General features: G+C 38.1%; 2 protein-coding genes across 3 annotated transcripts in view; one reads left to right on the forward strand and one right to left on the reverse strand.

Annotated features, from left to right (window-relative positions):
* LOC112047706 (terminal nucleotidyltransferase 5C) overlaps positions 1-27,198 on the forward strand; it is a 214,693-nt gene extending 187,495 nt beyond the window's left edge. For both annotated transcript variants that reach the window (XM_024084911.2, XM_024084912.2), the window contains 2 exons: positions 16,189-17,135; positions 18,797-27,198. In XM_024084911.2, coding sequence (XP_023940679.2) covers positions 16,189-17,135; positions 18,797-19,070 — 1,221 coding nt within the window. In that variant the 3' untranslated portion in view covers positions 19,071-27,198. The remainder of the gene's footprint in view (positions 1-16,188; positions 17,136-18,796) is intronic.
* Positions 3,564-8,557, reverse strand: LOC128198556 (uncharacterized). Its single transcript, XM_052884622.1, has 2 exons — positions 7,895-8,557; positions 3,564-5,791 (listed from the first exon to the last, which is right to left on the reverse strand). Exons 1-2 carry the CDS (start codon positions 8,555-8,557, stop codon positions 5,783-5,785), a joined length of 672 nt encoding a protein of 223 aa, XP_052740582.1. The 3' UTR covers positions 3,564-5,782.
* Positions 27,199-27,509: the final 311 nt, after the last annotated feature.

Genomic DNA, 27,509 nt, shown 5'->3' on the forward strand with positions numbered 1-27,509 from the left:
TTTGGGCGTACATTGTGTAATAGAATTTCTAATTTTTCGACCTCGGACATCGAAGTCCTCAGCCGAGCAAACAAGCAAGCCATTATAGAAAAATATATATGCACGGGCTCTTCAGCCCCCTGCGTCCTAGATCTTATCTCTCCTCGCAACCTATAGTCATAATCGACGGGGTCAAATTCCTCTAATAAAAGATTTTTAAGGTCAGACCAAGAGCGTACCTGATCTCTGATACCTCTGTACCAGAGTAGTGCCTGATCTTCAAACAGCTGAACCGCCGACCTGAAGAGTTTAGCCTCAGAGACACCGTAGCAAAGCTGAAGCTCCTCCACTCGTTCGACGAAGGAGCGCGGATCGGTGGAGCCATTAAATTTTAGGTTCCACTTCGCCAGGTTTTTGTCCCCGGAGCACTCTATTTCCGAAGCCTCCGCTGAAGGTGACGGCTTAGAAGATGTAGACAATTGTTCTGAAACATTTTTTCCAGGCGCTTCAATGATTGCAATAAATTTTCCTAATCTCAGTCTGGCCTCCCCGACCTTGGCTGAAACCTTAGCTGATTCGTCGACCTTCAATCTGTTTACTCTATGAAACAGGTGATAGGCTAGGGCCTCTGCCCTTGCTATAGATCCCCTATCACCTGATTTTCCCCATCCTTCAATAATTGTGGCTAGTTCATTTAACTTATCATTAATTATTACTAATTCGGTGTTGCTGTCTATATTTGTTTCTAATATGGCAGTCGAGGGGCACTCAATCATGAGGCCTCGCATCTGCCTCCTAAGCTCATCTACAGTACTACCCGGAGTCTCGGATCTGATCGAGACCTCGTATACCAGCTCATCCTTCCTCAAAGAGTGAAACTGTATTTCCTTATGACCTGACATTATTTATTGGTGATGGTACAACTATTTTTTAAAACATTAAATTAATATTGAGTTACTTAAAATAACAATAATAACTAAAAATTCAGTAATTAAATTTCTCTATAAACATAACTAACTATGCCAAATACACCATCACAAAAAAAATGATCATGGGTTATTTTATATTAAGCTTATGCTGAAACAAAATCTTATAGTAATAGAAATTGGAACAGAAAACAAAAAAAAATATTGTTAGAGTGGTGTTCGGATGATTCTATTATTCCCTTTTCTCTCCCACGTTGTACAGATCCTTTAGGATTAATAAAAAAATCCCCAGGCGCCACTGCAAGCCTTATAGTTTGTGCCGGTTTTTGTGAAACGATTTGGATGAAATTTCTAGTGCGTCACCAGCCAAACATACAGCTTGTAGACCAGAATCTCAAATGTTACCACCGAGATTCTGGCTTTCGGATCTATACCCGTAGGAGGATGCGGGGTTAAGTAAACAAAAAAAACACTTTTACAGTAATCACCGGTATTTGGCTTCTATATTTTTAGATGAACCTTTTTTTTACAATATAAAAGTAATGCTAAACCCTTGAGAAACCCTAAAAGGACAAAATATTAATGGGTTAAATTACATAAAAAAAACCAGGTTTCCTAAATGTTAAGTTACTTTGTACATACTTTGTAAATAAACAGTGGTTATCTCAAATATTTGTTTTATTATACCAATCCTTGGGGATTAGATGGTGTCGATATAGCGTTTGGATTTTTGTTGACCAAACCACTGCCACGGCTAGGTATTTAAAGTGGGTCCGTCGAACAACGCACTAGAAGTTATGAATTCACATCGCTACCAGCCAAATCCACAAGGATGATTCCATTTAAGTTCGCTTAGCAATTACACACGTTTATACTAAAGGGACAACAAACACGTTGCATTTTAAACACTCACGAAAGAGGTCTAGTTATCTCTAAATCTTATTGTAATCTGAACGGTATATCCGAATCACCACCAACAATTAATGTAACGCATCCTTTTAAAAAAACAATATATAAAAATAGAAGTTTTAGCATGACTCCATTTAACAAAAGAAAGAATAGGTACGACCTGACGTTTATGATGGAAGCTGACACCACGCGGTCGCTGACCTTGCTGTTGCATTCATCCGTCCGTCATTTTGTCTGGCGGCCAGCGAACCTCCAAGATTTACGCCGCTAACAGCATGCTACTCGACGCGTGCAAATGATTAAATGTAATAGTCAACTCAGGTTCCATAAAAATGTTCCAAGAATGACCAAAGGTTTCAGAACCGGCGTTTCAAATGTCTACAACCAATCTACGTTTCTACATAATAACGTGGTTGTATTAAGAAGAAGTGTGATTACATTAGGTCACGTATATAGGTTAGGTTAAGTTCAGAATATATTACATTCCCATCCTGTAACAAAATACGGAGGTTAGCACATGTCACTAAAGTTTGACCTACGCCGGACAAAGAAAAAAACAATTTCAACCGAGTACCTTAAAAGGATATCCCGCCCTAGTTCCCAGTAGGTAGCCATCTTAACATCTCACGGGAAATTTTTATGGTTGACCGGAACTGCAAGAATTTGTCTCTTTAGCACAACAAAATTCGATAATCACGAATGCTAACCAAATATAAATTCGAGTCTTACCAAGTATCTTACATCACTGCCTCTAAGTAAATTTAATGTTTTGGAAAGTCAACTACATGTCTCCAAATTTCAGCCAGCCAAAAGAAAAAACTCGAACGTGCCCGAGTATATAACGAGAAGATAACGGGACTTTCTTCATAAAAAACCTCACCAATAGCAAAGCTATAAAGTTACCGATTCATCTTTCTTACAGAGTACAATCAACAAATTGCACAGATAATATGTGACATTTGTTTTTAAAGTCGGTTTCGGATTCCATACCTTTCGTTACTTGTGGAATACCTCTAACCATATATTAAGTCTATATACAGATTATAAAGCTCCAACTACTTGTCCATATTTATTTGTCTGAGCACTTTAATATAAGCGCCATCTAGCAGCGAACCTCGTAATCTCTACGACATTCATCGATGTCGCTGCCTTTCGAAACAAACCTAGAGATTCCAAATTTGACCACCCAAAATTAAAATCCACGACGTTACAATACCCCCCAAAATAGTAGAAGTTTTTTGCTACCAAAAAACTTTCGCTGCCCTCAGCGCTCTAAGAAGCAATCATCTGTAACGACGTTATAAAAAAAAAAAAACACTCTATGCTAACACTGATAATGGAATAAAACACTCATCTAAACTACATAAAGAAATATAAGTAAAAGAAAAAAAAATATATATATACCTAAATACCGATGATACCTAAAATTAAACTATAACTAACGTTGATGTAGATACTTGTTCCGGTTTCCCTTTGCTGTAACAAAAATGCCTGGTTCTCTTTTACATCTTGAATTTATACTCTCATAAAATAATAGCAAACATAATAACTCTATCTATTTTTGCTCGTCGGCAACTAATAACAATAATTTCCGGCTACCTATTATAATGTTAGGTTCAATCACCTAAATTATTCACTATCTTCTTTAAACTACGCCCACCTAACTCTATAAGAAATTCTAAAACTAAACAACACTACTGGAGAATAACTTATGAAAATATCATAAACGATCTTGTTGCTTCATGCAGCTTGATCTAACACAGCCTATTTCAAACTGTAATACATGTTATCACTATACCATATACCAACATGGGACTGAGTCTCCATGTGAAATGAGTTCATATGACTCCATAATAAATGCCCAGAGTCTGGGAATAATTCCTAGCACAACGATTGCTAACAGATCTCTGGGAACAAAGCGTCTCTGTGTTAAACACAGCACAGTAAATATCTCACGAACTATATTTTGTTCATAGCGTGATAATAATATTTCTCTAATCACCTTTCAGGAATTTCCGACTAACCCAATCCAACTTGATCCATCCATTTCTAATACACACCTACCTCATCATTTATACTGACCTTTCATTCATCACTCTATCAAACTGTAGTAACCTATTTGTATTTATAAGTGTACTTTACCATTCTTCTTGTGTGTTTAAGTACCTAACTTAGTATTTATACACTTTATGGACGAATATATGAGTTAGTCTACCGTTTTAGGTCTTTAATATGCCAAGAGCCTATTTTTGTACCGTCTTTCCTCTCTAGTTCGTATACTAGTGGTGACAATACTTTGACTATTTTACACTTTTCGTATTTAGGAGCAAGCTTTGCCATTTTGAATTTTTGCGCGTCACTTTGTGTATATGTGGTTTTCCATACCCAATCCCCTACTGCGAATCTAGCATTTCTTCGCCTACGGTTATAATATTGTGCGTTCCTAGCGTGTGCCTCTAGAAGTTTCTTGCGAACACTATCATAAATCTCCTCCATGCATCCAAACTTCCCAGCATATTCATCACGTGGCATAGCTACCTTGTACTCACTCTGCGTATCTAAGTAGAAATCTCCGTTTATCACTGGCTCACGGGCGTGTACTAAGAAAAACGGTGAAAACCCAGTCGATTCATTTATCGCGCTATTTATTGCGAACTGGATCTTTCTTAGATTTAGGTCCCAGGTTCGATGATCCTCTTCTACATACGACGCTACAGCGGTCATAATTGTTTTGTTGTAGCGTTCTACCAGGTTTACTTGCGGAGTGTAACGAGGAGTATAGTGAAGCCTTGGCACGTTGTAGCGCTTTATGACATTCCTGAACTCGGAACCGGTCATTTGTGTTCCGTTGTCCAGGATTACCGTCTCCGGCGCTCCATGTACCAGGACCAACCCGTCTTCGAAGTTTTTAGCCACCAACGCTGATGTTGCGCGGCGTAACGGAAATAGTAGAGTGTATTTAGAGAAAACGCACGTTATTACTAGCAGGTATGTGTATCCAGACCTACTTCGTGGAAGTGGACCCGCTAAGTCCAAACTCACTACTTGGAAGGGACGTGAACATACCTTTGGTTTCCCCATCAAACCAGGGACTGCTTGTGTAGAATGTTTATATGCTTTACATACGTCACATGATTTTACGAAATTTTCTATGTCTTTGTACATACCCGGCCAGAAATATCTTAAACATAAGCGTCTATGTGTTTTAAAAACACCTAGGTGTGCAGCTGTTGGTTCACAATGGTTCTCACTTATAATTTTGTTTCTCAAACCTTTTGGAATGACCTCTTTCCAATCAAACTCGCTTATTAGATCATACTTGCTTTTACTTAAGCGAAATAAAATATTATCTTTAACCATATAATTTGGAAAGTGTGTAGGTTTAGAAACACAATTATTTTTTATCCTCTCATACCATTCATCTTTCATACCTGAGGTAGGTGTATCAGACGTTGCATGGATTGCCTCAACTTTCATGAGTCGCGATAGAGCATCAGGAACTACATTGTCTGTGCCTTTTCTATGTTCTATCTCAAAATCGAATTGAGACAGTCGGCAACCCCATCGAGCTAACCTACCAGAAGGATTTTCCAAATTCAAAAACCACTTTAAAGACGAATGGTCTGTAACTATCGTGAACTTCCTACTTCCTAAGTACGCTTGGAACTTTTCGACTGCAAATATGACTGCTAGGGCCTCCCGTTCCGTAGCACTGTAGTTCCTTTCATTCTTATTTAAAGATCTACTAACATAAGCTATCGGATGATCGTGACCCTCGATCATCTGTGACAACATTCCCCCCAAACCGTACGACGAAGCATCACAATGGACAGTAAAAGGCTTACTAAAATCAGGAACTGCTAATACTGGAGCTGACACCAATGCATTTTTTAGCAACGAGAAGGCCTTGTCAGCTGCCTCGTTCCACTGGAACCTCGGCGCGTTCCTCCCTTTGCTGGTCAGCTTGTTCAGCGGTGCTGCAATTGTTGAAAAGTTACGAATAAATCGCCTGTACCAAGAGCAAGTTCCTAAAAATACTTTTACTTCCCGGGCTGTGGTTGGGGTCGGAAAATTTAAAATTGAAGAGATCTTATCAGGATCCGTATGTAACCCAAACTCATCAACTACATAACCTAAATACTTGATTGACTCCCTAAAGAATTTGCATTTGTCAAAAGACACTGTCAAGTTAGCTGACTTTAATTTATCCAGGACTCTATTTAGCAACAACAAGTGAGTAGAGAAATCCGATGAACATATCACAATGTCATCTATATAACAAAAAACATAACCATTGTCTACGTCACTACAAAAGTTTTGATTTATTAATTTATCCATTAATCTTTGTTGCCGCGCCGGAGCATTACAAAGTCCAAAGGCCACAACTTTGAATTTAAATAATCCTGCCCCTTCAATTTGGAAACTCACTTTTTCCTGTGAACGTTCTGATAGAGGTATCTGCCAAAATGAAGATGACAGATCTATAGTCGACAGGAATTTGGCCTCCTTCAAACTATCAAGTATTTGAGGAATGTATGGTATAGCATACGAGTCCTTCTTTGTCACTGCGTTTAGCTTCCTGCAGTCCAAGCAGAACCTCCAATCACCATTTGCCTTTTTGACTAAAATAACTGGGTTGTTCCACGGACTTTCACTGGGAGTAACGACGTCTAATGCCAACATCTTTTTTAACTCTTCCTGCAACGCCACCTTCTTTTCCGGCGATAGCGGATATTGTTTTACCCTAATGGGTAGAGCATCACCTGTGTCGATGTCGTGCTCTATTAAGGACGTCCTACCAAGACCTTTTAATTCAAAAGAGATGTCATGGAATTTCCCTATAATGGCATTTGCTAGTTCTTTCTGCTCGGTTGACAGATTTTCCAAAGACTGAATAGTGTTTACCCTATTCGTACTCAAAGTCTCGCAGAAGCTCGCTGGTTGATACTTATAGTCAATGCAGTCTAGTATCTCTGGGGCGATATTGAATGCCCTCCAAAAATCTATACCTAATATTATATCCGATATTATTGTAGGTATAACAAAAAATTTAATGGCACAGGTAGTGTCATGACATGTTATTGGTAGGTACATGTAACCTATACTTTCCAGCTTAACACCATTTGCCACGGTGCAGGAGATATTACTAAATTTTTCTAGCTTGAAACCAATTTTGATGAAGTTTTCGTGAGAGTTGTTACCTAGTATTGAGATGCATGCTCCTGAATCAAGTAGACCACAAATTTTAAGGTTGACTACTTTAAATTTAAGATAAGGCCTAATATCATTCTTTTTTGGTTGAAATCGAACAGATGCCAAAGTGCCGAAACTTTTTAATTTTTTAAATTTTTTATTTATGCTGGCATCGTTCGAGCAGACTAGTTTTTTGGACTAGTAGCCGCTTTGTTACATTTTGGACACGTAAACTTCGTGTACCCAGGGGTTTTACAACCGTAACAGTGTACGTTATGCCTCACTAACCGCTGGTTTCTATATTTGTTACCAGTGTGTGACGGCCCTGCCCTGGTTTGGTCATTATCATTAACCCGTCCTTTGTTGTGAGGGTTACCATGTTCATATTTACCCTGGCTGTTATAAAACCGATTTTGATGCAACTTGCTATGTTGTTTATAACGACCCTGGTCATTATGAACCTGATTTGAATGAAAATTTTGTTCGTTGTCCAAATATGCCACATTTTTATTTTTATTTTTATAAGTAAATTCAGGAGTTAAAATAGAATTCGAACGGCCGGGCTCAGCAAATTGTGTGGCCCTTTGACTGGCCGCTTCGAGTTTCCTGCATGCATCTTTCAGCTGCGATATGGATGAAATGGTTGTCAACGCGAGCTGCTGCGAAAACTTTGGGCGTACATTGTGTAATAGAATTTCTAATTTTTCGACCTCGGACATCGAAGTCCTCAGCCGAGCAAACAAGCAAGCCATTATAGAAAAATATATATGCACGGGCTCTTCAGCCCCCTGCGTCCTAGATCTTATCTCTCCTCGCAACCTATAGTCATAATCGACGGGGTCAAATTCCTCTAATAAAAGATTTTTAAGGTCAGACCAAGAGCGTACCTGATCTCTGATACCTCTGTACCAGAGTAGTGCCTGATCTTCAAACAGCTGAACCGCCGACCTGAAGAGTTTAGCCTCAGAGACACCGTAGCAAAGCTGAAGCTCCTCCACTCGTTCGACGAAGGAGCGCGGATCGGTGGAGCCATTAAATTTTAGGTTCCACTTCGCCAGGTTTTTGTCCCCGGAGCACTCTATTTCCGAAGCCTCCGCTGAAGGTGACGGCTTAGAAGATGTAGACAATTGTTCTGAAACATTTTTTCCAGGCGCTTCAATGATTGCAATAAATTTTCCTAATCTCAGTCTGGCCTCCCCGACCTTGGCTGAAACCTTAGCTGATTCGTCGACCTTCAATCTGTTTACTCTATGAAACAGGTGATAGGCTAGGGCCTCTGCCCTTGCTATAGATCCCCTATCACCTGATTTTCCCCATCCTTCAATAATTGTGGCTAGTTCATTTAACTTATCATTAATTATTACTAATTCGGTGTTGCTGTCTATATTTGTTTCTAATATGGCAGTCGAGGGGCACTCAATCATGAGGCCTCGCATCTGCCTCCTAAGCTCATCTACAGTACTACCCGGAGTCTCGGATCTGATCGAGACCTCGTATACCAGCTCATCCTTCCTCAAAGAGTGAAACTGTATTTCCTTATGACCTGACATTATTTATTGGTGATGGTACAACTATTTTTTAAAACATTAAATTAATATTGAGTTACTTAAAATAACAATAATAACTAAAAATTCAGTAATTAAATTTCTCTATAAACATAACTAACTATGCCAAATACACCATCACAAAAAAAATGATCATGGGTTATTTTATATTAAGCTTATGCTGAAACAAAATCTTATAGTAATAGAAATTGGAACAGAAAACAAAAAAAAATATTGTTAGAGTGGTGTTCGGATGATTCTATTATTCCCTTTTCTCTCCCACGTTGTACAGATCCTTTAGGATTAATAAAAAAATCCCCAGGCGCCACTGCAAGCCTTATAGTTTGTGCCGGTTTTTGTGAAACGATTTGGATGAAATTTCTAGTGCGTCACCAGCCAAACATACAGCTTGTAGACCAGAATCTCAAATGTTACCACCGAGATTCTGGCTTTCGGATCTATACCCGTAGGAGGATGCGGGGTTAAGTAAACAAAAAAAACACTTTTACAGTAATCACCGGTATTTGGCTTCTATATTTTTAGATGAACCTTTTTTTTACAATATAAAAGTAATGCTAAACCCTTGAGAAACCCTAAAAGGACAAAATATTAATGGGTTAAATTACATAAAAAAAACCAGGTTTCCTAAATGTTAAGTTACTTTGTACATACTTTGTAAATAAACAGTGGTTATCTCAAATATTTGTTTTATTATACCAATCCTTGGGGATTAGATGGTGTCGATATAGCGTTTGGATTTTTGTTGACCAAACCACTGCCACGGCTAGGTATTTAAAGTGGGTCCGTCGAACAACGCACTAGAAGTTATGAATTCACATCGCTACCAGCCAAATCCACAAGGATGATTCCATTTAAGTTCGCTTAGCAATTACACACGTTTATACTAAAGGGACAACAAACACGTTGCATTTTAAACACTCACGAAAGAGGTCTAGTTATCTCTAAATCTTATTGTAATCTGAACGGTATATCCGAATCACCACCAACAATTAATGTAACGCATCCTTTTAAAAAAACAATATATAAAAATAGAAGTTTTAGCATGACTCCATTTAACAAAAGAAAGAATAGGTACGACCTGACGTTTATGATGGAAGCTGACACCACGCGGTCGCTGACCTTGCTGTTGCATTCATCCGTCCGTCATTTTGTCTGGCGGCCAGCGAACCTCCAAGATTTACGCCGCTAACAGCATGCTACTCGACGCGTGCAAATGATTAAATGTAATAGTCAACTCAGGTTCCATAAAAATGTTCCAAGAATGACCAAAGGTTTCAGAACCGGCGTTTCAAATGTCTACAACCAATCTACGTTTCTACATAATAACGTGGTTGTATTAAGAAGAAGTGTGATTACATTAGGTCACGTATATAGGTTAGGTTAAGTTCAGAATATATTACATTCCCATCCTGTAACAAAATACGGAGGTTAGCACATGTCACTAAAGTTTGACCTACGCCGGACAAAGAAAAAAACAATTTCAACCGAGTACCTTAAAAGGATATCCCGCCCTAGTTCCCAGTAGGTAGCCATCTTAACATCTCACGGGAAATTTTTATGGTTGACCGGAACTGCAAGAATTTGTCTCTTTAGCACAACAAAATTCGATAATCACGAATGCTAACCAAATATAAATTCGAGTCTTACCAAGTATCTTACATCACTGCCTCTAAGTAAATTTAATGTTTTGGAAAGTCAACTACATGTCTCCAAATTTCAGCCAGCCAAAAGAAAAAACTCGAACGTGCCCGAGTATATAACGAGAAGATAACGGGACTTTCTTCATAAAAAACCTCACCAATAGCAAAGCTATAAAGTTACCGATTCATCTTTCTTACAGAGTACAATCAACAAATTGCACAGATAATATGTGACATTTGTTTTTAAAGTCGGTTTCGGATTCCATACCTTTCGTTACTTGTGGAATACCTCTAACCATATATTAAGTCTATATACAGATTATAAAGCTCCAACTACTTGTCCATATTTATTTGTCTGAGCACTTTAATATAAGCGCCATCTAGCAGCGAACCTCGTAATCTCTACGACATTCATCGATGTCGCTGCCTTTCGAAACAAACCTAGAGATTCCAAATTTGACCACCCAAAATTAAAATCCACGACGTTACAAACCATCTATGCTCTTTGTCACTGTTCTGGAATCGTTTCTATTGAATTAGACGTCAATAAACGTATGTTGTATCGTTATTTCACTTAATCCTTTAACCTGTTGCCCTGTAATCGAGAATTATTTGAAATATAAATATTTCCAATTGAATGAACGATTAGTAGGTCGATTATCTCAATGCCAAATTACGTCAAGATGGAGAAATTTTGAAATAATTCATGTAGCATAACATAGGCACTTATATTCAGGATTAGTCGCGTGCTCAGGTGTGGATACACATCACAGAACAGTCGCGAAGGTAGATGAAGTAGAGACCACTCACCAGCAAATGCACCGCGGGAACAAACTGGTCCAAAAGAGCTTAAAACATTTATTCGGACTCGGCGTACCCAGTTTTAGCACAGGTGTTTCACTTTGGAGATTGCTACATTCGACACGCTTTGATTATGATAAAAAAAATTGATTAAAAATGGAACTTCAATGTCGTTTAAGAAATATTATTACATAGAAGTAATATATTCTTTTTTTTTACTAATTTGATCACTGCTATTGTCAGTTGAGTTTAATTCCTCGTAAATTCAAACAATCCAAAAGCAACGTTAATCTGCACAACGATGAAGTAATTAGATTCCTTCGCCATCTTCTATAAGGAAAGAAATGCATTATCGAAGCCGTGCTCACATGCCTGCGTGCCTTGAACCAAACATGATCTTTGAACGTGTGTCGAACGCAGTTAAACAGCTGTGTATGGATTAATTAATCAGTGATTAACTCAACTATAACTTACGGCAAGTTTTAGCTTTATGTAAATGCTTTTACTGTTTTGGATGAAACTCCTTATCTGGTGGTGAGAATATTAATTTAGTTCCATAAGATTGGAGTGTCCTCGATGGGAGTGGGGCCTTAACTGACACTAGCGCAGGGGCTGTGTACTATCTACAACAACGACTATTATTGCCTGCTCAAACTATTTTAATGAAATTTCAACTATCACTCGATTTTAATGATTGGTTGCACTTGTCAAAATTTGAAAAAATACCGAAGTCAGTGACAGCTATTAGGTCCACTAGACGAAATTATCGTCCTCATTATAACTTTCTCAATAAAAATCACCCGATTTCAATGGTCCTCCGCTAGCAACAACTTATCCTTTGTCTGCGATCTTAATTCTCACTTGCTAACAAGGTGGCGATGAACAAGGTTTTGTAGCCGTTTAAAAAGCAGTACACCTACCCCGCTCACGCTTGTAAGGTCAGCCGTGCGGAGTCTGGTCGAGTGGACTAGTCATAAATATTCGTCAAGGCAAATAGAAATGAGAGCAATTAGCATAAAGTGTATTACATAAGCAGGTGCGAACTGTTACGCACCGGCGCGACGTACAGCGGGCGAGGAAATAAAGTGGCGTGTTTTAAAATCGACAAGGTCGCACCTTGGTCTTGGTCGTGACATTGTCGGCTTACGAAACGATTGTAGCTGGGCCACTTGTTTAATAATAATAATTGGAAGCTTAAAACATATTTGGACCACTGAACTGTGAAATCTGCTAATAATGTAAATAAAATTATAACCGGTATCACATTCTGCGCAGAATATAATTCAGAAAAAATGTCTATTAATAAATGTCTAAAAATATTCCTTGCATTTTAAAGATTACACGCAAGTTTCACAGTGATTGTGGTCGTACTCCACCGAAATGTCCGAAATTTCGGGTAGATAAGAATCGTATTGTTCACCTGACTGAACACGTAAAACACTAAAGCTAACGCTCATTCTATATAATATAATACACTCCTATAATATAATCGCGGTTTTAGTGCTTTAGCATGAAAGAAAATATATCAGAACACATACAACAACAACGTATACCTGCAGAGTAGATACACCAGCACTTTCAGATGTCAAAAGCTGGTGTAACCGATACCGAGATAATATGACTTACCAACAAATTAACTGATGCAAAATCTTGTAGAAATGAATTTACAGATGCCAATAGTGTCAAACTTGACGATAGATTAACGTCACTCACTGTGAAGCCTGAAGGTCGACATCATAATGCACCACTTTGGAATTTATCTATTTATACAGCCCACCCGAATCTGAGCTTGTTTTTCAACTTTGGTGGCCTTGTTTCGAGCAATAATAATCTGTTTTTTATTGGATAATCTAACTACCAACAGCAATTACATCATAATATAACGGACGAGGGACTTGTAGTAGCCAGACATACCTAGCATAATAAAAGCCGAAGGCAATTCCGTAGCCAATGTTGGAGTTTGCATTGCGGCTTGTAGGGTTTGCAAGGTCCCTCAGCCGACCCGACATAGCCTATTTTTAAATTTTTCGGCATCGTTTAAGTAACCCTATTCCTCAGACACTTGTCATCGCGGCAACCCTTCGAAAAACCCCGTAATAACCCCGTAAAATCAAACTTCAAGGGTCTCTGGGGAAGGGTTGTCAAGAAGCCAAGGTTCTGCCAACTAGAGACAATATTATGATTCTTCATGATATCCCGCAAAAAATATTTTAAAAAATGTATTGTATGGTTGAACCTACTTGGGTCCTTTGAAACCGAAGCTATTTACCAAAACACTCCATAATTGACTACCGTACATAACTGGTAGGAGATGCGCTGGCAAACTGCCAGACTTCATACAATGAGGGATGTGTGGCTATCACAGGCCTTCAGTGTATAATGTCTGTAGCAGCCGTCGGGCTGTGCGGAGACCAACTGTTAGGTACTGTAGTACTGTAACGTGACAGTTTAAGTAAATATTACAATTATAACAATAGTGTTTTATAAATAACTATGTCCTTTACAGAATGTAGTTTACATGACATACTCGTAATTATAAAAGAAATGTAAATAAATAAGTGAGAGAGAAAAATACAATGAATTGAGTTTTTCTTTTTTTGTAAAATTGTGTTTCATCATTAACAACCCATATTCGGCTCACTATTGAGCACGATCTCATAATGAGAGAGCTTAGGCCTTAGTCCATCTCGCTGGCCCAATGAGGATTGGCAGACTTCCAACACGTAGAGAATTGAGAAAATTCTCAGTTCCACAAAACGTAAAAAATTACGAAATTCTTTTCATAATTAAGAACTAATATTCATCTAACATTTAATTTTATTTTTATATATTATCAAAAAGTAAATGTGATAAGTAAATTTGCAAACTTAAAATAAAAGCTCGCTTAATCCCACCTCAACCTTATCTGCCGAAGTGCCGACCTTGACTTCAATAATAATGATCATTTATTTCAAGCACCCGCGCCTCAATGACTTACAAACATTCATTAAAGTCACGGACGCAGTGCGCCATCTATACTGCTCAGTGCTCAGCCCGTCCAGTATTAGCTTGTTGCAAGTCTTACACCGCTGCTCTCGATTAAATTTGCAGACAAAACTAACTCGTTTTATCTTGCAGGAACACCAAATCGACTGAATAAATTCTATTTTTATTATAAACGCGAAAGTTTGTATGGATTAAATCCTGGATTAACGCCGATGTTAAAAATAAAGGTTCGCGCGAGATTTGTTAAAAACTGAAATTCACGCGAACGAAGTTGCTGACATCAGTAGTACATTCTAATTTTGTCATCAAAAACAATCAAAATTAAATTAAATTAAATTGAAAATTGTATTCATTAAGAACAGGAACATATATTTTGAGTCGTAAATGCATTTTGTATTTCTATCACATAAAAAGCTTTTGAAAACAACCGGATCTCAGGTGCAGTAAATGTAAAATAATTAAATATAAATAGTATCCTTATGTGCAAGTGCATTATAAAGTTTATATCCTGTTAGAGCTGGTGTGGAATGTGTAAGGTGCCGGCTTTGCATTCCTGGTCCCTACGTTTACAATAACTATGTATTGTTACGCTTGAGTTTAGACAACTGAGCATTCAAACAATTTAAAAATGTATTTACCGACCATACCAAAAAATCTATATATAATCCTGTAACAACAAGTGTTTATACTATTTTTATAAAGCGAAAGAGTTTGTTTAAAAACGCTAATCATGGGAACATCCCACCAACATCAACATCAGTTTGATTTTAAAAGTTTTCTTTGTAAGTAGTGAAATAGTCTTAAATATGCTCTAATAGGATGAAACTAATAAAGCTACCAGACTATAAAATATAGTATTTCACTTTTGTGACTATTGAAAATTTTACACAAAACAAAAACAAAACTGGAATTTGATGCTGACCTGCAAATTCTATTCAATGCTATTTATAAACGATTGTCTTGCGGTTTTATTATTTTATTAAGTATGGTATTGTTTTTTTTTAATAATATAAAATGGTAGAAAAATTATTCACATAAAGTCACGGATACAAGAATATTTTATGTAAATATGTATTGTAATTGTGTATTAATATACAAGTATAAATAAATGGTAATCGACTTTTTTACTTTACATATCGTTTAGAACATGCTCCGCTACAATGTAACGCTACAACATGTCCGTCATGCTGACACGTGCGTCATGCGTCATGCGTCATGTGTCAAGCCTCATGGGCTGGGACCAGTTATTCCAGATTTGGTGCAGTTTTCCTACAACTGCTCGTATAACATCTAATATTTCCATTCTTATTCTAACCATATAAATTATGGCGGACCCACCGCGGTTTCGCTCTCGCACTTGTCGCTTACGTGTTAATGCGGGCATTAAATGTAGCCTATGTTACTTGGTGAAGATGTAGCTTTGTAATGGTGAAAGAGTTTTTAAAATGGCTCGAGTAGTTTTTGAGTTAAAACTTAGCTGTCTCGTTGGTCCAATTGTGGTTTGGATCACGAGGTCCAGGGTTCGAATCCAGCCGACTTTGACGGCCCACCACATGAACAGGCCTCCTTATAGAAGTGGTGATATGGAGGTTCACCACGCCGCTTCAATGCAGGTTGGTGGGCGGTTAGTGATAATGTTTATGCGTTCAACTCAAAACAAAAAACTTGTATTAAAATGTTTGTGATAAGATAGTAACATGTTTGTATGACAAGGATATTAAACAAATCCTTATCTGTGTATCACGTTTTTAGAATATAAATATCACGTTTTTATTTTCTTTTTTTACTAAATTAACCTTTTATTATTTTATAGCTTGCGAACACGATCCAAGCAAATGACATATCTCATGTTAAATAAAAAACACCCAATATAGTGAACTGCGCTAGTAAACCTATCTATACATTGACCTTTAGTTGACCTCTAGATTAGCCTTAAATAGCACATGATAAAGCTGAAGTAAACAGGTATACCCTAGACCTTGTCTGCGCTCTTTCATGCAGAGCTATATATTATAGTACTATATACTCGGTGGTGAACCGATGTTGGTGAGTAGGGCAATCGTCTAGGCTCTAACGCCTCGCTCTGCAAGGCTTCTCGTAGACTGGATAGATGTTTTTCAAATCCAATTTTATGTTTTCCCTCCGATATAAATCGTGGATGAAGATTGAATGTAGTTTGAATTGTTCCAGAGCGAGTCGAGCTACTCGTCGGCGGACAGCTGCGGCGGCGGCGAGCACCACGCCGTGCTGAGCTACGAGCAGGTGCGGCGCCTCAACGACGTCATGGACGAGGTGGTGGCCATCCACGGGCGCGGCAACTTCCCCACGCTGCGCGTGCGGCTGCGCGAGCTGGTGGCCGGCGTGCGCGCGCGGCTGGCGGCCGCGCCGGCCGACGGCGGCGCGGGCGTGGCCGTGCGCGACGTGCGCCTCAACGGCGGCGCCGCCAGCCACGTGCTGAGCGCGCAGCCGCAGCCCTACTCCGACATCGACCTCATCTTCACCGCGGAGCTGCCCACGGCCCGCCACTGCGACCGCGTCAAGGCCGCCGTGCTGGCGCACCTGGCCGCGCTCATGCCGGCCGCCGCGCCGCGCCGCCGCGTGCCGCCCGCGGGGCTCAAGGAGGCGTACGTGTCCAAGATGGTGCGCGTCAACTCGGACGGCGACCGCTGGTCGCTGATCTCGCTCGGCAACTCCCGGGGCCACAAGTCCGTGGAGCTCAAGTTCGTGGACACGATGCGCCGCCAGTTCGAGTTCTCCGTGGACTCGTTCCAGATCGCGCTGGACTCGCTGCTGGCGTTCCACGAGTGCGCGCAGCTGCCGATCGGCGAGAACTTCTACCCGACCGTGGTGGGCGAGTCGGTGTTCGGCGACTTCGGCGAGGCGCTGCTGCACCTCGCCGAGAAGCTGATCGCCACGCGCCAGCCGGAGGAGATCCGCGGCGGCGGCCTGCTCAAGTACTGCGCGCTGCTGGCCAAGGGCTACCGCGCCGCGCGCCCCGACAAGATCAAGATCCTCGAGCGCTACATGTGCTCCAGGTTCTTCATAGACTTCCCGGAGCTGGGCCAGCAGCGCATCAAGCTCGAGGCGTACTTGCGGAATCACTTCGTGGGCCGGGAGGAGGAGACGCTAAAGCACAGGTAAACTAATTTTCCAACTCCTAATTAACATTAATCATTTCTGGATACAATCTCTGAGTATCCTTTGACTCACCGCTAACCATCACAATATAATCTAGAAGTGACAGCGAAGTTAAACTCGCAGATTCACCACTTGCGACATGCGAGCAAGGCCTAGGCTAGGAGTGCGATGACAGTACGAGTTCAGATAAATGCAATAGTTATCACATACGAGTGTTCATTCATCAAACGACATAATCTCTAATGTTATCTACTTTCAACCTTTGTTCTCCCATAATTAATTTTATCTATCTATTAATAATTAGTATTCTCTGACCTCTTATTACTTACACACGCTACGTACAATTTCAAATACACATACAACATTAGAAAATTTAATGATAAAAAATCACCGACATCAAAAACGTAAATTAATAAGTAGGCCACACGACGAAGAATCATTACTAGATCTCACTTGTGTACGCAACTTGAATTCCGTCTTAGATTGATGCACCAGCATGACTAGTACAAGTAGGTAGTTGTTGTTCATGTACAACTTTAATCTCAATTAGGTATTATTTTTATCAAACTACACATTTTGGCATATTGAACCATATAAAATAAGCCTAACAGAAGGTGGGTACTGTAAACCGTTGAGGAGTTCCCTTAACTGTCCTTCATCTTCATCACCAGACATCTAATAATAGTCACACATCTAGGTGGAATGTACTCATTGATACAAATAAATTCAAGCCTAGCCACTAGGTAGCTACTGTAAACCGTTAAGGAGTTCCATTAACTGTCCCTTGCCTTGATCATCAGACCCCTAATGATGGCCATAACCCATCTAGGTGGAAAGTTCTGATCAATACAAATTAATCAAGCCCAATCAGAATGTAGCTAATGTAAAAAGTTGAGGAGTTCCATCATCTGTCCTTCGTCTTCATCATCAGACCTGTGATAGTCATAACCCTTGTAGGTGGAAAGAATAGGATCATCAATACACTTGATAACTACTATAAATCGCTCAGGAGTTGAATTACCTGTCATTCGTCTTCATCGTCAGACCCCTAATGACAGTCATTGCCCATCTCGGTGGAAAGTTTTCATAAATACAAATTAATCAAGTCGAATCTCAAGGTAGCTACTGTAAACCGTTGAGGAGTTTCATTTACTGTCCTTCATCCTCATCATCAGACCTCTAACACAAATAAATCAAGTCCAAACACAGGGTAACTGTTGTAAACTGTTAAAGAGAGCCTGTGTTTCGATTCCGTCGTCTGATCGACTCCAGACCTTCATTAGGTCGTAGTGCATTAAAGTGGTTAATGGAAAAAGTATACAACGCTTAAGTTGCCCTTACGACTTTTGAAAGTTTCGCTCGATTTCTCTAGGACCCCATCATCAGATCCATGATGACTATGGGACCATCTCAGAAGTATACCCTTTTAAACAAAAGTTGACTTGACAATGTCTATATACCTGTGCTTTAGACCAAATGATTGAATTACAACTTCTATTAAAAAGAAAATTTTACATGAAAGAGAAAAATGAAAAAATTGCGGTTAGTAGCTACCTCTCGTGTAGAAACAGATTCACCGTTCACAGACCCATTCACCAGCCAGCGCGTACACACGCGGAGCATTGGTCGTGTCACTGACAGCCTGCGTCCTCGCCCGCAGGTACCTCACGCTGCTGCACGGCGTGGTGCGCGAGTCCACGGTGTGCCTCATGGGGCACGAGCGGCGGCAGACGCTGGCGCTCATCGAGGCGCTGGCGTGCCGCGAGCTGTGCGCGCGCGCGCCGCTGCTGCTGCCCGTGCCCGGCCTGCCGCTGCCCGGCTACTACGTGTGCGTGTGCGCGTGCGCCGCGTGCGCCGCCTGCGCCGCCTGTGCCGCGTGCGCCGCGTGCGCCGCCAGCTGCGACTGCTGCCGGCCCGCGCTGTGCCCGGCGTGACACCCCGCGCTCCGACCGCGATGAATCTAGTGCCAAATGTATATAATATATATGTATATGATGTTCCACGCCATGTACACGCGTGCTGTATATACTGTGAGGATCGCCCGGGAGGCTCGGCGTCAATTGGATGTTGCTCACTCTACCTTGATCAATTCTCGTCAATTCGTCGGCCGCTCTCGTCGCGCCGGAGCCGCAGCGCCCGGAGAACGCCCCGCCGTGCCGGACCTTACATTCCGATGTACACAAATCATGAGCTCATACTGTCGTATCAGTTTGATGGCATTGATTACTAAACCGATTGTTTTAATGATTTGCTTACAATAGAGTCAGCACCGTTGTCTGAATCTTTGGCACTACGCGGACCAATAGCGGCAGACCGCGACAGTCTCGTCGCAGCGCGGCGGGCGCGTCGCGCGGGTGCCGGCGGCCGGCGCGGAGGCGTGAGGTAATTTCTAGTCGTACTCCTCTCGTGTTGTCGCGACAATATGTTAGCAGTACGAAAATTATTTGTATCACGCGACGGCACACGACGCTAGCAGGTACGCCCGAGTCGATGGTCTGCCTTTAAAAAGACTAGTTAGTTATTTTTAAGCTTCGTATGTAGAGATTAATGATTGTTCCGGTTAATGTAGTGGCATGTCTCTCTAGTCCGGACCGCAGTCGAGTGAGCATTACTCGTACGGCTGACGACGTCTGTCTCACGGGGCTGCAGTCTGGTTGTAACAGCGCATATAAACTAAACTCGCTGCGACTTGAAAAGAGGTCTCGATCATAATACGCAACGTGGAAATATGACATCGTGCGATAGATCTGTGGACGTGAATTCATAATTCGTTCCCTGAAATGATACCTGTGTACGTACTGTCTTTTGTCGCAGATACAACGCAAAATAAGAAGACTGCGACGGTCGCGGCTACTTTCAGTGTTTTAAAAGTAGCCCTATACAAAACTCTAAAATGTCATATATAACAAATGAGAAATAACCAATCCGGACCAGGCGATGGCCTTCAAAAGTTAAAAAAGTCTGTACTATATTTTTTTAAACAAATACTACGTGATCGAAATAGGCCGAAATGCGGGAGATGAAATTAAATACCCATTTAGGTATATCCTTTTATTAAAATTTTAATATTTATTTATTAATTATTTGTATAAAGAACGTTTAGTTCGACGGCCCAATACTTGAAATCAAAAATATCACTGAAGGCATCAATAAATACGATGCATATAATTAAATATTTAGATCTACTGTTATTGCATATTATACGTTAATGAATTTATGGATGGGTGTGAGATTCCTGCCGCTGGATCTCGGACTATGAACGAATAAACTAGATCGAGCGCTCAGAGCTGCTCTGGGTAAGGTCAGACGGTATGGTTCCAAACCTCAAAGGGGGTGATGAGATAACTATTTTACTACATGTATTTATTAAATCTGGAATTCGTATCTACGCTGACAGCCATTCACAAACTTCACTTTGTCACGCCGTTTCTCGGTGACACTTTATGACGTCATATTTTGTGACTTTTGTGGATGTCACGTCACTCTCATTCATGATTGCTCTAGTATTGTGTACGGCTTGACGAAAGTAACAAAGTAAGATTATTTTAAATAAACTATAAAAATATAAAAAAAAAACATGTAACGGAGATGTGTACAATATTAAAGAGCAATCTTAGTGCTAAAATAACACCATATATAAAGGTCTAACTAAACATGACAGGGTCAGTCCAGTAATCCGTCAGGGTTGGAGAGACTTTGCATGTGAACTACATGAAAAACAATTCACAATATTAGGGTGCTTACGATGTCCTGAACATGTCCTGAAAGGCGCAAGTCCAACAGTTTTACTTATGTATTTTTTTTTAATTAATTATCACATCATCAACTTTCAAACTTGAAAACATTTTAGATAACGTTAGGTAATTAATAAATAGAAACACTAATAACTCAAACACTTTTGTAGTGGTTATATCTAAGAGTCTCAACATAACTTGTACAATGTACATGTACATGTACTTGTATATAGTGGTATGCAAATGTAAACATATTTAATCTCTCAGCCCTGCCAGATTGCGACGAAAGCCCTGACCTTGATATGTGTGCATAGACCCTAACTAATATTTTAAGAACATTTACAAGTTAGCGGAGTCTTAGTAACTGAGTACTTAGAAGCGTTTTTTTAATTCTTAAATACGACAGTATATTGTATAAAAAATGTGATTTTATTATTGTAGTGGTAATTCAATGTTGTCGACGTTTATATACATATTACATAACAGTATAACATAGTTACATTCAATAGAGATAATATATCACATTGTTGTATTTTAACTATTATATAGATTTATGAATGAAAGTGTCCGGCCAGCACATGCATGTGTTATATAGGGTGTGTCTTTTAAACAAAGTTCTCTAAACAGCTACCTTAAATCTAAAATAAATAAGATTTTTGAGTCTATCGAAAAAAAATAATTACCTGGCGTTTCTTTTGCATAAAAATCAATATTAATATATACCTGAATGCCGGGAAATTTTACTAATAATTTTTCATGTGTACAATTTTCTAAAACAACGTTTGGCTTGCAATGGATTTCTTTGTTTAAAAACTGACCCTTTATATTCGCCCGTGCGTATTAATGTTAATATTATAAACAAGCATAGCATGTTGTGAAGTATAGTTCTTTTCTTGTTAAGCTGTCTTTATCAGGAGTAATCAAGTACAATCCAGCTTGTAGATCGTTTGTGGTAGCATCTACTCTTTAAGTCAACTAAGTGTATTGTTAGCGGTTACTCGCTGCTCGAGAAGCAGAAACAGTGAACAATGGTTAAAACTCTAATCTCTTTTAGTGTTTTTTCACTTGTTTATTATTGACGTCTGCGAAATATGATTGTATGACATATAGTGCAGGAGCTTGCAGTAGGAACTGTAAAGTCATACAAACGTATGACGCGTGCGCCAGTGAGTAAACGTGTACAGAACTCATAGTTATTCGGAACAATTAACGATTTTATTGAACGAATTTTCAGATTTGCTCACTCGTTGAACCTAAATTGAAAGATCTCATTTTTATTAGCCTTCAGATATTTTGGTTGCAACGTTAATAAACAGAAACCGTTTGATGGTTTTTCGTTTTTATAGATTATTTAATGAAACAAAAAACATCTAACTTTAATTATTTCAAATAGATATAATAATAGCACTTAAACTGTCTATTTTGTATCTAAACCAATATAATGTGCATTACTAAAGCCATATAACCATTCTGCAATATATATTTTTTGTACGTTGCTTTTTTAAACTGTGATAGCTTTTGAATCTGGTCTCCAACAAAGGATTGTTACGCTATTGTCATTAATGAAATACTCTCCTCTATCGCCTCGTCTCTACTCGTCCGCTCTACATTAATGTACAAACGACTATTAGATATTTATACTCGTATTTCCAAAATGAACTATTTTAAAATACAAAATAAATAAAGTTTCTATTTATTAATTTTTGAACTGGAGTTGAGTTTAGCTTAAAAATATTACAAAGTTTTAATTTGTTTGCCGAAGACTTTTTACTAGAGTTTTTATGTAGGTTCAGTGAAGCCATCGTAAAAACATCACCGAAAGACAAAAACTTTTCCTTCCGTCTACTTCCGTTACGCAGTACTTAGAAAATAAATAACGTACATAATTATGAATACAACTACAATATGAAGTTAGTAGATACTTTATACATATTCCATTTTTGAGTGAAATAAGTAATAGGGTAAGGTCACATCAAATACATTCGTATAATTATGATAAACTATATTTTGGTGATCATCGATAGTGTGACTTTGCCCTTAACCTACTATAAAATATTGCATCGAGACAGGAGCCTAAATTGTGTGATCTTTTGGTCAAAATGAAAAAAATCGTTTTATTATTGTCTATGTGTATTTATAGGCTTAATTTTACAAGAAATGTGTGAAATTATACGGCTCTATATAATTATTGTTAGAACATTTCTCTGAGCTTCACAATTTATTGCACAGTCCAAGGGTGAGTGAACTATTTGTACACTGTTTTAGAAGATTGATAGCAACATCATATTATATTAAAATCATAACGAATACTTACTTACCCTAAAACTATTTATATAGCTCTTTTTTAATAATTAAAGGTTAGTAACACCATATTGTACTGCTTGTGAAATTAAGCCAACAAAAGTAATCTGTGATTATGAATAGTAGATCAGTTATCGTCGCTAGCTCTTCGACTACCTCCAATATAATGCTTCCAATATGAAGTGAATGTATATTTTTGCTATCATACTCTGCTTACATTGATAACACTATCGTACGAGGAGAGTGTAACTAAAGTCTCGGTACTGCGGTTTAATTTGAAAATGAAAATGCGAATGACGTCATCGACACACTAAAAACAACCAGACAAATAAACTGGTGTAAATACAGTTAAATCAAATAATTTAATTTGATTTCATAAATTAGAAAAAATAATAAATTAATTTAATTTTGAGAATTTGAGTGGAGCCGTGTACCGATGACGTTATTTACATTTTCCTGACGCCATCGAATAAGTCGGTGCATGCGGTAGTGTGCAAACAGCTTATACCAATGTTTCAAATCATACAATCGAAACGAAATTGTAAATTATGATTACCTCGATAATAGTTGTAGTGAAAACTTTTATATAGTTTGAGTCAGAGTTACATACCGTTGACAGAACAACTGAGGAGCTGTTATTTTTTTATACTTATAAATTAAAAAAAAGATCTTATTTTATAAATGTAAATTAATTATTGTAAAATTAATTAGGAGTACCGATTGTATATGGAGTAATCCACTTCAATATATTATTATCTAATTTAGTAGCGCCGATCGTGAACACAACCGCTCGGCTCGTAAGTGCTTGTGTGATTACCGTCTACCGAGCTCTTCCTAGTACCAGTTTTTGTGACTTGTAGCTTCCAATGACGGTCTAAAGTATACACTGTATGTGTTTATGTGCATAATTATGTGTTTTTTTTTTACCGAGAGACATTGCAATATAGGTTAGGGTTTTAATTTTTCTGTAGTTACCATTAGTTTTCAGCTAGCCTAACATTAATCGTATTTTTAATTATCTCTATAATATTATGTATCTGTTGTCTGTTGGCGCTTGTGTACTCAGCCTCAGTAACTAATTGATAAACTTTTAAAAATGCATAAGGCCTTAATTCGTTATGTAATCGAAAATAAAATATATTTTATTATTGCTATAGATGCATGTTTTATAAAGCATGTAAAAAGTGTTGTGAACACGCCAAATAAAATTTAGATAAATAAAAAATATTTTACGACAAAAAAGTACCTAACGCAAGCGCCTGATTTTGTTTGAACCGTTGTTTCTAAAAATGTTGTGATTAAAACCAACAGTTTGATATTAATGCAAGTATTTGTTGCAAAGTATTTCAATCGTTATCTTTTTTACAAGTCACCGCTCGCAGCTGTTCTTGGCCAAATACTGATCAAAATTTTAAATGTATGCAGGCGGTTTTAAATTCTGTGTTACACCCGAAAACAACTGTCGGCAGATAAGTTTATCTATGAATAAGGCTTACCTCTCTCGCTGTCTGTACTTTACATTTCGGTCGTAGTTACGACTTTATACAACAAAATTGTCGAAATGCAATTTGATGCACACAAACTTTACACTTAGAACATACTCACTAATACACTTAATAAATAACAAGGTACTGAACGATCTACCCTGAGGAACCCCACTTTTAAAAATAGTTTTAATAAATATGTATACCGATACTAATACAATTCTGTCATTAACACTTCCCCACTAGGGGCGGAATTGTAGCGGCAATATTTTTAGCATGTTTTATAAATGATCGGTAATCTATAAAATGCTTTCCGTGAATTGTGTTTTCCTGGTCAGAAGACCAAGATTTTTAAATTCAAGCCCAGTGGATTGTGCTAATAAGTGTATGAACCTAAAATTTCCATTTAACATACCATCCAACTCAACTATATCAAATACCGCTGCTTGTATTGAACACATAATAACTAATGTAAGGAGTTCAACACAAAGCACGATACATGGCGTGTATAATTCACAACTCATATCGTTACAGGACGCCTGTGTGAGTTAAGCCTAATTCAATATGTAAACAGATCCCATTTACTTTTTGGCATTGTTTTCCAATTAGATAGCTTGCGTCAAGCACACGTAACAAATGACGTTAATGCAAACACAGCGCACTCCGCACCGGCACGATTTTATTTATTGGTTTTGTTGTGCGGTGGAAGAACAAACTGTGTTTAATTGCTTTTGTTTCGGTCGCTTTGTTCACATCGACTGTATGAATATCGAACTTGTTGTTGTAATCACTGTAACTGTTGGTACGTATATCATTTATATTAGGCCTAATATCTTTAAAAATTTTGATTATTAATTTAACTTGCTTTAATATTGATGTTATTTTATGTTATTTCTGCATAGGTTATTTGGTATACAAATGGTATACAGTTTAAAGTTGTAAGCGCATAGTAATCCGTAATTGATAGACGATTACATGGACACTTTAACGTTTAAAATAATAGCATTTGAAAGTTAAAATAGATGCACAGAGTAATGTTGTGAGTCATGTGCATGTCGACGTTGTCAAAGATTGTACTCGCAGTCATGTGTTGACACCTATCGTTTTAATGTTTAAACTGCAGTAGAATAGTATTGAAAAAAATAAGTGTGCTCACGTATTTCACGACAATACATATTCTGTTTAATAAAAAATGAAAGCGTATGATTTAAATTTTAGACTATTATATTGTTGGCGCGTAGCTACATCGAAGTTATTAATTGCTTCATAGTCTCATAATAATATATTCTTGCGATACACTAGGAAATCGTTAACTTTATTCGCATGTATATCATTTATGCCAACTTCAAACATAGTCCGTGCAATCACTTTCCAAATTGCAGACGATTGTGATAGCCATTCGATTGTAGTGGAATTGAGTAAAGGCAATACAAATTGTTTCATTTCCAACTATTGGCATCCACTGTCACAATCGTCATTATTGCAAGTGTATTGTGCAATTAAATTCATTTGACTTTTCACTACTTGATATTGGGCCTATTATAAATATTGTATGGTCAGGAACAAAAATATCTGTGCTACAATAATTAAAAAATATGTAGCTATTAGCTTTTTCTGTTATACGACACTTAGATTTAAAATCAACAAAGTTAACTTCTTTGTCAAAATATTTGTAATGTTTGCTTTCGGCGACTAATGTCATATCACTAAGAATTTGTGTTTCTTGCTACCTGTATAGTTTTTGTTGCTGTCCATACAAAAGTACCAAAAACAACGTATGTCGCGAGCCTCGCTCATATGTTAAATGCGATTTCGCGACAAATCGACTCTCTAGTTAAGGGGACGCTAGTACATAATGCCTTAAGTTGTATACATAAGCTTATTAAATAGTTTTTATCAAATATATTTACAGGATACACGGGGGAATCGATAAACATTTAAAGACAAAATAATTCATCATCAAACATGTGACACCTACGTTGATGAAACTATAACACCTGTTGAACGAAATGACAAAAGATAAGCGAGGCGTGCGTGCAATACATAAAATATATTCGCTAATAAATCTATCACATAGCAAAGAACCGAAGATAAGATTTAAAATGCTAGACCTGGTATAATCATCCACATAAGTAACTGTTGTATGGCTTCAGTACTAGCTATGTTGTAACTCAGTTGTGATATATTTATGTATAATTATTTATTCATGATTCTTGAGAGTTGAGACTAAGTAGGTATGTTTTTGTCATTCTTTTCACCAGGCAATGTAGTCTTGACATCAGTGTCAATCTCTCATAACTAACAATTTGTCCACCAGTAGACGTTTATCGCTTCCAACTTGTACTATTTACATTTATAGTTATTTTTTCTGTCTCTTCAAAGTTGCCTGTTCTATGTAACGACTAACTTCGGCAACGCAGTTGATTACTATAATATTATTATTACTATTATATTTGTGAAGAGTTTTAAGCTATTGTAAATTTTACAGAAAACTAAATAAAAATGTTGTGAAAATAAATTATAAAAAAGTGATAAACAGTGAACTTTTGTGTATCATTTCATTTCCCTATAATCACTTCATCTACTACTTGTTGATCTGATGATAAAGTCTAGGGAGACTATCATCAGATCAACTCTATTGTATATTATGTAAGAAAGTACCTCTAAAAAAGTAAGTAAAAAAAAACATTATGAAGACTGTTACGAGTATTAGTAGGTATAGAAAATTCAAGTTTACGTCAACTTGAATTTTTTGAACTTCAAACTTGAAGCCACCGAAACTTGATCCACATAATAAAATGCTAACAGGGCAAATTAAATTAAAGTTTTTTTATAATTGATCTACCGAACAGTC

Source organism: Bicyclus anynana, chromosome 12 (genome assembly GCF_947172395.1).
Source record: "Bicyclus anynana chromosome 12, ilBicAnyn1.1, whole genome shotgun sequence".
Taxonomy (NCBI): Eukaryota; Metazoa; Arthropoda; class Insecta; order Lepidoptera; family Nymphalidae; genus Bicyclus; species Bicyclus anynana.